The 10,000-nt window shown below is 42.4% G+C and overlaps 2 protein-coding genes across 2 annotated transcripts; both read right to left on the bottom strand.

Moving 5' to 3' along the window:
• Nucleotides 1-134: 134 nt before the first annotated feature.
• LOC138054412 (uncharacterized) lies at nucleotides 135-632 on the bottom strand. The gene has a single exon (XM_068900856.1). It carries the CDS (start codon nucleotides 630-632, stop codon nucleotides 135-137), a length of 498 nt encoding a protein of 165 aa, XP_068756957.1.
• A 15-nt stretch (nucleotides 633-647) lies between these two features.
• LOC138054402 (uncharacterized) lies at nucleotides 648-4,076 on the bottom strand. Its single transcript, XM_068900848.1, has one exon. It carries the CDS (start codon nucleotides 4,074-4,076, stop codon nucleotides 648-650), a length of 3,429 nt encoding a protein of 1,142 aa, XP_068756949.1.
• Between the last annotated feature and the right edge of the window lie 5,924 nt (nucleotides 4,077-10,000).

The following is a 10,000-nucleotide window of genomic DNA, read 5'->3' as shown; positions in this document are numbered from 1 at the left end:
TTTTGGAACATTCCTGAACTCTTCAGAACATTTCTCCCCTTCCAAAATGGCCTATAAGGTCATTTTCCTAACTGCACTATAGTATGAACTTCCGAGACTGATCATTGTAAACAGGCAATAGAAATGTTGATGTATTATGCTTTACACTCAAGTGGGCAAAGCTTTACAATAGGTCTCCGTAGAATTGAACCCTTCACTCTAACGTCTGCTGTTCGAACGTGTCCATCAGGTCCAGTAAAGACTTGAACTATCCTTCCCAACGGCCACTTTCCTCGCTGTGTATCGGTTGACAACACCAATACAAGATCGCCTACTTCTAAGTCAGGCTTTTCTTTTCCCCATTTCTTTCTTGGGCTAAAGGATGGTAACCATTCTCTTAACCACCTCTTCCAAAACTGACGAACAATTTCTTGAACATGTCGCCACCTCACTCTGGGATTAAATTGCTCAACATCTACAGATTCTGGAGCAAACTGACCTCCAACTTGGTTAAACAAAAAATGGTTTGGTGTGAGTGGTTCCGCATCATCCACATTTGAACTCTGGTAAGTAATAGGTCGAGAGTTCATCAGCCCTTCGGCACCCACAATCGCAGTCATCAGCTCTTCGTCTGTTAGATCTGCCTTATTCATTACATGAAACATGGCTCACTTGGCTGCTTTGATAAGTATTTCATGCACGCCATTGAAATGCGGTGCTGATGGTGGATTAAATTTCCAAACCACACCTCTGTTCACTGTCGATTCTTGCACTTTCGTCTTGTCAAGGGCTTTCACTAATTCGCGCAATTCTTTTTCGGCTCCTACGAAATTTGTGCCATTATCGGAGATTACTTGAACAGGGAATCCTCTTCGTGAGGTCATTCTGTAGAATGCATTGAGAAATGAATCTGTGTCCAAACCATATGCCATCTCTAGGTGCACTGCTCTGGTGTTCATGCATGCAAAAAGACATAGATAGCGTTTGAATCTAGCTTTTCCTCTTCCTTGCTTTGTTAGGAAAGGACCAGCAAAATCAACTGAAATGTTGGTGAATGCTCGAAGTGACATTTCTGCTCTCACTGCAGGGAGTGGAGCCATAACCTGCGAAGCGGGCTGAACTTTTCTTCTTCGGCAAACCATGCATGCTCTTTCGCAATCACGAAATTCTTCTCGAGCTCCAGGAATCCAAAACCTAGCAGATAACATTGCTAAAACCTGATTTGTCCCTGAGTGATTGCTGTCTTTATGTAGGCGTTCAACGATTAGTCTCGTTACTTGATGCTTTCTTGGAAGGATAATAGGGTGTCGAGCTTCCCAGGAAATATGTTCTGCCAATCGCAAACGGCTATTTCCATGTAATAGTCCATCACTTCCTAAAATGGGAGAGATTGGTAAAATCTTTGATCGTGTAGGTAAAGCTTCTCCTTTGCGAGCTCGTGAGAACTCCTCAGGGTAGGACTCCTGTTGTACTTGACGAAGAACCATAACCTCAACATCATTGATCTCCTCTACTGTTAAGGGGCCTTGAAGTTTTGCCACCTTTGAGCTGTTTTGAACAAAACGAACAACGTAGGCCAAAACACGAAGAAATTTAAACCAGTCTGAAAATCGCTCTGGATCAAGTCTTGTGTCTTTCCACTTCAATTTGTGCATGGCTACTTCTCTTTCAGAAGAGTTAAGAAGTGTGATCCTGTACCTTAGTTTCTTCTCCACGTCATCTGAACAGAGACTGGGCCGGGGCACTTGGGGCCACATTCGCTCTGGCTGACTCAAATACTGAGGACCATTCCACCAGGTCTGGTCGTTGACCAATGAATCTGCTGGCATTCCCCTACTCAATTTGTCGGCAGGATTAACTTTGGTTGGTGCATAGCGCCACTGCGCAGGATCAGTTTTGGTCTGTATTTCCCCAACCCTGTTTGAGACAAATGGCTTGAACTGACGGGAATGTCCACGTACCCAATGCAAAACATCCAGACTGTCAGACCAGAAGACCCACTTATCCTTTGGAAGACTGAGCGTCTGCCCCACTGTTTCGGCGATTCGTAAGCCAACAATAGCTGCCATCAGTTCTAGTCGGGGAACACTAATGGATTTCAGCGGTGTAACCTTTGCCTTTGACATCACAAAACGAACTGTTGTACTTCCTGACTGATACTCGTGTCTCAGGTAAGCTACTGCACCATATGCCTCCTGTGATGCATCTGTAAATATATGCAGTTGTGAATCTATGACTTGTTCAGACTTCTTCAGAGATCTTGGTACCTTGACCCCAGACAAATCTGGAAGCTCTCTAAACCATGTCGATGCTGCCTTGGCAAGATCAACTGGTAGCTTTTGATCCCAGGTTAGGCCAGCAGTCCACATTGCTTGCAATATCATGCGAGCTCTGATGGTAAATGGCGATACTAGTCCCAAGGGGTCAAAAAATGTTGATGTCCGACTCAAAAAGCTTCTCTTTGTCCAGTTAAAGCCATCTGGTGATGGGTGCACCACAAAAGTAAACTGATCTGAGTTTGACTCCCAGGAAATCCATCGAGTTTTAATGACTGGCAAGACTTGTGCTTCAAGATCCAAATTTGCGACACAATGATCCTTTGGTATCACTTTCAGAACCTCTTCACTGTTAGAGAGCCATTTCTTTGGTGTCATACCAGCTCGCTTCCAAAGCGTAGTGAGATCATGGTGCAGCCTGATAGCTTCTTCAACTGTCTCCACAGAATCTAGGCTGTCGTCCATGTAGGTACTTTCGCATACAGTTTCTGCTGCTCTGGGGAATTCATCGGAGTTTAACTTGGCATTGTGCTGAGCCACCAATTGAGCCAGATAAGGCGATGCATTGACTCCGAACACGACTCGAGTAAACTCGTACACTTTGGGTGGATCATTCTTGTTCATGTCTCGCCACAGAAATCTATGAACTGATCTGTCAGCTGGCTGCAGATGAACTTGAAGATACATCTCTGTAATGTCGCATACTAGAGCTATTGGCGATCGTCTAAACCTGACTAGAACATTGATGAGATCATTTTGCAATTTGGGCCCTTGGTGGAGAACATCATTCAGTGACACCCCTTTATACTTGGCCGATGCGTCAAATACAGGTCTCACTTTGCTTGTACTCTTGTCTTGTCTGACAACAGGAAAGTGGGGAAGGTACCAGACCTTAGTTACTTGTTCCTTCTCAGACTGAACTTCACAAATATATCCCTTTCTCTCATATCCATTGATTACCTCTTGATAAGCTGCTGCTATCTCAGGCTGCTTTGCCAATTTACGCTCTGTACTCTCTAAACGAGTTAAAGCCATGGTGTAGTTGTCTTCAAGGGATGGGGCAACAGATTTCCAGGGCAGTCCCACCACGTATCCTTCGGAAGTTTGTTTGAGGGTGGCCAGAACAGTTTTCTCAGCTTCTTTGTCTTGAGGACGAACCAGTGAACATGATTGAGGTTCCTCAATCTCCCACATCTGCTTAATCAAAGCGTCTAGTTGTCTTTCCTCCCCAATGAAGAATGACATGTGATTAACTTCATTTTCTGAATTTTCCTGGAATAAGCCAATACTTGTCCATCCAAGAGGAGTTAACCTTGCGATGGGTTCACCAGGGTTGCCTTTAACTTCCTTTAATGAGCAATGTAGATCTGACAGGTCCAACCCTATTAACATGTCAATAATGGGACGTCTGCCCAGTGATGGAAACCTTATTCCTTTCAGATGCGACCAGTTCTTCTTTTCCACCACCCAGTTTATGGCGCGCATATTACCAGTAACGCGTTTTGTTGTCTGGGCTGCAACCTCTTTTTTCACACGACCATCGCAGCTCTCTAGCTCAAATTTAACTGATCGGCTTCTAAGCTGGGCTGTGGTGTCATTCAGAAGTCGGACATTCAATGAAACTGGCTCTCCTTCCAACCCTAGGCAATCTGCAACATCCTCATTTACATAAGTTCTAGTACTTCCATCATCCAGCAAAGCATTAACGCGCATTGACTTACTTCCATTTTTCAGAATGACTGGAACGGTCCTCAATGGGAGATATTCTGTGCTTTTAGAGAGCGAAGCCACAAATGTTTCTGCTCCAGGCTCCCCTTCCATGGAATTACTCGTGAGCGCGAAACTGTCATTACGGACTATTTCAGATTTTGGTTCTTCCATGGTGTTCTGATCTTTTGAGACGCCCATGGCAACTCTCTTGTGAGCTTGGTTGTGTAGCAAGTGATGGTGGTTGGAACGACATCCATCAATTGAACAAGACCTGCTTCTCCTGCAGGTTGTACTTCTATTATAGCTTGATAAGCAGCAGAAACAAACACGTAATTCTCTTGCTTTGTCCCACCGTTTTTCCACTGGTAAGGCTTTAAATTGGCTACACTGCCACAGACCATGCTCCTTTGAGCAGAGCTTACATCTTTCAGGAAGGTTTTTTTCTTAACTGACACTTGGGAGACTGCCAATGTGCGGCCTCCAGAGAGGGCTCTTGTCTTCTGTTGTCCCAATCCTTTGACTGTTTCTAATGCAAGCATCCAGCTTTCAGCTTCATCATTGACAAAGTCATGCAAGTTTTTAACGTTGCCCTCTAAATGTTTCTCCCTTAACCAATCCTGGTACTTCACTATCAACTGCTCATTTAGCTTTCGGAGGAGTGAGACATACAGTGAACCTGCCCCTAATTCACCCTCTTGTCCAGCATCACATAACTTCACAATGAGTGTATCTAATAACTCTGCAAAATGTTCAAGGTCATTTGCATTTCCCTCACGTACTCCACGAAACTTGTCCAGTTCTTCTAGCCTCATTGTGAGTTCTCTTCTCTTTCCGCCATACTTTCGCACTAGTCTTGCTATAGCTACATCATATGCAGCAGCAGAATAACCCAGATTTTGAATAGTGCACAGCGCCTCTCCCTCAGCAGTTTTTGCTCGGGTGGTACCTTGTTGTGTCTCCCTATTATCTGATAGAACCCAGCATACCATGCCTCAAATGATCGCTTGTCTCCCTTGAACTTTGGTATTGGTAATCTTGTTAGACCTTTGAATGGATCTGCATCATTTGAAGCTGAACTTGTTTGACGGGCTCCTTGTTCTGCACTCACTAACGTTAAAGGAACAGGCTCGATATTGGCAGCAGTTGATACCTTTGGAGTTAAACTCTTGAATTCTTCCGAGCTTCTCCCTTGACCAAAGGCTGGCTGTGTTTTTCTGTCAATGTTTGGGGTCATCCCTCCAGATTGTTCAGGTAAGGGCTCTGTTTGACTCAACTGAATTGGCATTTCAGGCGGATAACCCTTAGTAGTTGTGAGCTTCTGGTAAATATCCTTCTGTTGGTGTCCAATATCTGCTATGGAATTCTCCAACTGTGAAATCAATTTTTCTATTTGTTGATCCAAACCAGTTCGAGAGGGCTTTCTTTCTTTCAAGATCCTTGGTTCATCCTCATAGTGACGTGCATGCTGACGTGCTGGTTCATTTCGAAGAACATCCTCATATTCAATGACCAATTGAGTTGTTTCCTGAACAAGAGAACTCACTTGAGCAAATTCACCTTGCAATCTTGCTTGTATATCAACTTCTTTGTACACTTCCCACTGTTCATGTAGATCATTACAAATTTCTCTTAACTCCTGGAACGCATCTAACATCTTGTTGTATAACAGCTTCACTTTCTTTTCGTCAATACTTTTGTCCTCAATTCCACTGATGAGTTCATCTCTCATGTCGTAAATAAAACTTCGCAACTTGTTCTTCTGATTTCGTAAGCCACTCATCTTGTTGAACCTCACTCTACTACCAATGTTTATCAGAGTTTTATTGGATCTTGTGGAAGCGTTGAACTTTACACTTGAACTTGATCTGAATTAAACTGAACTTGATCTGAACTGAACGAATTTCCGAAACTATTAAAAATCTCCAACAACATATACTAACAACAAAGCTAACAACAACGGTTCTTAAATAGGTTTTAACTATGTGGTCTAGAATATTCCTTGAGTCTATTTTAAGCAAATTAATCATGGCATTACTAATACTTATTTTTAGGATTCTAGAACTTTCCATGATCTGTCACTTATAAATATACATCAGCACAATCTAAAACTTTCCGGGAAAACAACAATAATTATGTAACGTTTTATAGAACATTCCAGAACTCTTCAGAACATGTATATTGATTTACCTATCGTTGTGTCTCCTTAAACAAATCGCCATCGTTTCTTGAATATGTACCGGTTTACCTTTCGGGGTTTTTTCAAAGTTCTGCCACCGGCACTTTAAGACAAGAAAGAGAGACGTTGGGAATGGAGTTGATTAAAATTCTGCTATCGCGCTCCATGGTTTTTCGTACAACTACCCAAACCCTAATGTGAATTAACAAAAACTTCGAAATTGAGAACAACCTCTCCAGAATATATTGCTCGTTCTTTAAAGGCTGGTTTCCATATAGTCGTCCCTGTCGCTAGAATCGTCTCTGTCGCTTGAAAAGAGCTTCCCGGGGTGAAAAATGACAGACGCGATTGAAGCGATTCTTGCGATACCTTGGTTTCTATCGGATCAAACGGTAAAAAAGACTGGCACTAGGATTTTTTTAGCCGACGTAATCAAAATTAAAATGGCGGCAGTCAATCAAAGAAGAAGACTTTTGGCTTGCTATTTGCTTCTCCGTGTTATTTTGCGAAGAAGAAGAGAGAGAGAACATCGAAGAAAGCATCGGTTTTGGGTTCGGCCGATATTCCAGCAAACTCCCCAGTCTTTGGGACTGCGTCCCTTCCCGACCCAGAAGGAACGCTTTTCACTTTCTTCAGATAGCGTGTATAACTAGTGCGAATGTTCTTGTACTTCTTTTCGGCTTCCTCTGCAGTAAGACCGAATTTCTGGCCAATCGTTTCCCAGGCGTTTTCTCTGGTTCTTCTGTTCTTATAATCTTTGGAAAATTTGTTATAAAGACATTCATACCGCTGTATTTCTTCCATAAATGTAGATGTGTTATTCGCGTTGTTTGCCGCCATTTTGAAGAGTGTGTATGGACGTGAAGTAAGCAATCAGGCGCATCATGGGATATGTCCCAACGCTTCTGTCGCTTCTATCGTTTGAACTCGGTTTCCATTAAAAATATGCGATCGCTTGAGAGCCTTTTCCGGTCGTCTCTGTCGCAAAGATAGAACTCGAATCTATCTCGGACGACTGATCGTTTCTGTCGCAAGGATCGTCCCGGGATCGTCCCGGGTGATCGCTAGAGCGTTTCCATATGATCGTCCCTGTCGCTTCCAAAATTTTGAAGCGACAGAGACGATTGTAACGACAGGGACGACTATATGGAAACCGGGCTTAAGACACGCGCAGATCTGGCAGATAGATATCCCGGGTAAAAAATCGATTCTTATTCATCCATAACTGGCTGCGCACCGCGGTAGGAGTCCATCTCACTCTTCCTCCTTATTCTCATTCATCAACTAAGGACCATGGTGGCAGTTTATTTAGGTACCTTGTCAGTGAACGGGTAAGTAGAATTGTTCCATTTTTTTTAGTGTTACGATCATGGTATTTTATTTTACGCTGGGGATGGTTCAAAGTACAACGCAACTGTTTTTTTCAATTGTGGCTGCAGCTGCAAATATGATTACTCCCTGTTTAATCAACTTTTGTGATATAGTTAGTAGAGGTATAACTGAAAAGGACAATTTTCTCTAAATGCATGCATTTTTTTCACTTCGATTGAGCCGCTTATAACATCTCCAATATCGATTCAACACTAACCTGACTATAACTGAGATCTAAGATAGCAAAAAAAAAATGCTCGAACTTCGCTTGACTGGATATGTACATGTAACCGTGCATTTGCAAAGCAACAGAAGAGGAAATCACTGAGGAATAGTAAGCGTACAAAGAAATAATTATTTAATGAGAAAATTTGTAACGTCAAGAACTTAATTAGTTTCGTTTAAATTTCTTTAAACAAGCCGCGTCTCTCTTTTTCCCGTAAAAACACTGCTGCAAACGCAAACGCAACTGTGCCTCTTGTCTGAATTCTGCGTGCAAAATAATCGGGCTAAGTTGATGATTTCACAGGGTTTAACCATTTGGTTGTGGTACGAGATTCCCTCAGAAGCAATGGCCAGTTAGGAACTACAGCAGTTTTATATCACGTTATGACAGATACATGTCAAGCTGTGCAAAACTGTATACTTTTTTATTGGTTAAGACCTGAATGATAGTTTGGATATTTTAGAATCTCTCGTTTATTTTACAATGTCACTTAAATAGTAGCAATTTACATATGTTCGTAAATTTTGTGATTGTAAATTTTCCCTGTTACTTTGTACGTTTCAAGCTTGGTACCTTGCGAGCCAAGGAGACTGGCGTTTGCTTTTAAGATAAAGTGGGTGCTTTTGCCGCCTTTCCACCCGGTCATGTCAAGCAGAATTGATACTATGAAACCAATTTTAATGTTCGTAATAATTATAATTCCGGAGGGAGGTAAGCCTTAGTTTCAACCGTAAACCTTTTCAGTTTGGCAAAAAAAATTACCACTTCAAACTAATAAAAGTTTGTCAACTAAAGATCCGCGCTTGTAATTAGGACTGCAGGTCTGTTTATTTTCACGCCCCCATATCGCGTACGCCTTTAGAGGCGGCCGCCATCCGGATGCCAATTTTGTTTTGAGCGATCACCCCAAGCTTTGATTCCAGTGAATGCTATGAACTTGGCAAACATACACCAGCATCGAGAAATTTTTGGAATCGATCTTTCCTTAGAGAAAATTCAGATTCACAGCAAACTGGAACAAGACGTGTCCGTTCCTTCCTTTTACCAAGAATGACGAGAGCAAAATAAAACTTGACCGCCATTGAAGACCACGTGGTACTTCGCTTCGCGATGTTCGTCTGTTCAGTTTCTCTATTTCTGTGTCTGTTCAGTTTCTCTGTTGCCTATCTCAGGGGTTTCATAGCACAAAGCGTTATTAGAAATAGTAATTTTAAAAAACAGTATGAAAGATCGGTTCGAGTTCCGTGGATATGTAATTCCACTTGACATAGAAAACTTGACAAACGGAAGTTAAGGTTCCATTCGAAACAGCACCGTTCAAAACCAAAGATAAACTTCATAGTCACAAAGTAAAATACTCCAGGCAAATCATACGATCGTCCGCTTCGAGAAAAGAACACGCTGTCTTATTATTGTGCCCTTGTTGCCTTGGTTTCAGACTACCTGGATGTGACCTCTTATGAGCTTGCGTTGGTGTCTGTTACTCATGGTGCGATGACAGCACAATAATAATACATTTTCTTTCCAAGTAAATCACACGATCGTCCGCTTCGAGAAATGAACACGCTGTCTTATTATTGTGCCCTTGTTGCCTTGGTTTCAGACTACCTGGATGTGACCTCTTATGAGCTTGCGTTGGTGTCTGTTACTCATGGTGCGATGACAGCACAATAATAATACATTTTCTTTCCAAGTAAATCACACGATCGTCCGCTTCGAGAAATCAACACGCTGTCTTATTATTGTGCCCTTGTTGCCTTGGTTTCAGACTACCTGGATGTGACCTCTTATGAGCTTGCGTTGGTGTCTGTTACTCATGGTGCGATGACAGCACAATAATAATACATTTTCTTTCCAAGTAAATCACACGATCGTCCGCTTCGAAAAATGAACACGCTGTCTTATTATTGTGCCCTTGTTGCCTTGGTTTCAGACTACCTGGATGTGACCTCTTATGAGCTTGCGTTGGTGTCTGTTACTCATGGTGCGATGACAGCACAATAATAATACATTTTCTTTCCAAGTAAATCACACGATCGTCCGCTTCGAGAAATGTACACGCTGTCTTATTATTGTGCCCTTGTTGCCTTGGTTTCAGACTACCTGGATGTGACCTCTTATGAGCTTGCGTTGGTGTCTGTTACTCATGGTGCGATGACAGCACAATAATAATACATTTTCTTTCCAGGTAAATCACACGATCGTCCGCTTTGAGAAATGAAAATGCTGTCTTATTATCGTGCCCTTGTTGCCTTGGTTTCA

The sequence above is a fragment of the Montipora capricornis genome, chromosome 1 (assembly GCF_036669925.1).
Source record: "Montipora capricornis isolate CH-2021 chromosome 1, ASM3666992v2, whole genome shotgun sequence".
NCBI lineage: Eukaryota > Metazoa > Cnidaria > Anthozoa > Scleractinia > Acroporidae > Montipora > Montipora capricornis.
Note: the sequence above shows the minus strand (reverse complement) of the source record. Positions and strands in the feature narration are given on the sequence as shown.

Coding starts and splice junctions, on each gene's coding strand:
- LOC138054412 (XM_068900856.1), bottom strand. CDS start 632: ATGAATAAGGCAGATCTAACAGACGAAGAGCTGATGACTGCGATTGTG.
- LOC138054402 (XM_068900848.1), bottom strand. CDS start 4,076: ATGGAAGGGGAGCCTGGAGCAGAAACATTTGTGGCTTCGCTCTCTAAA.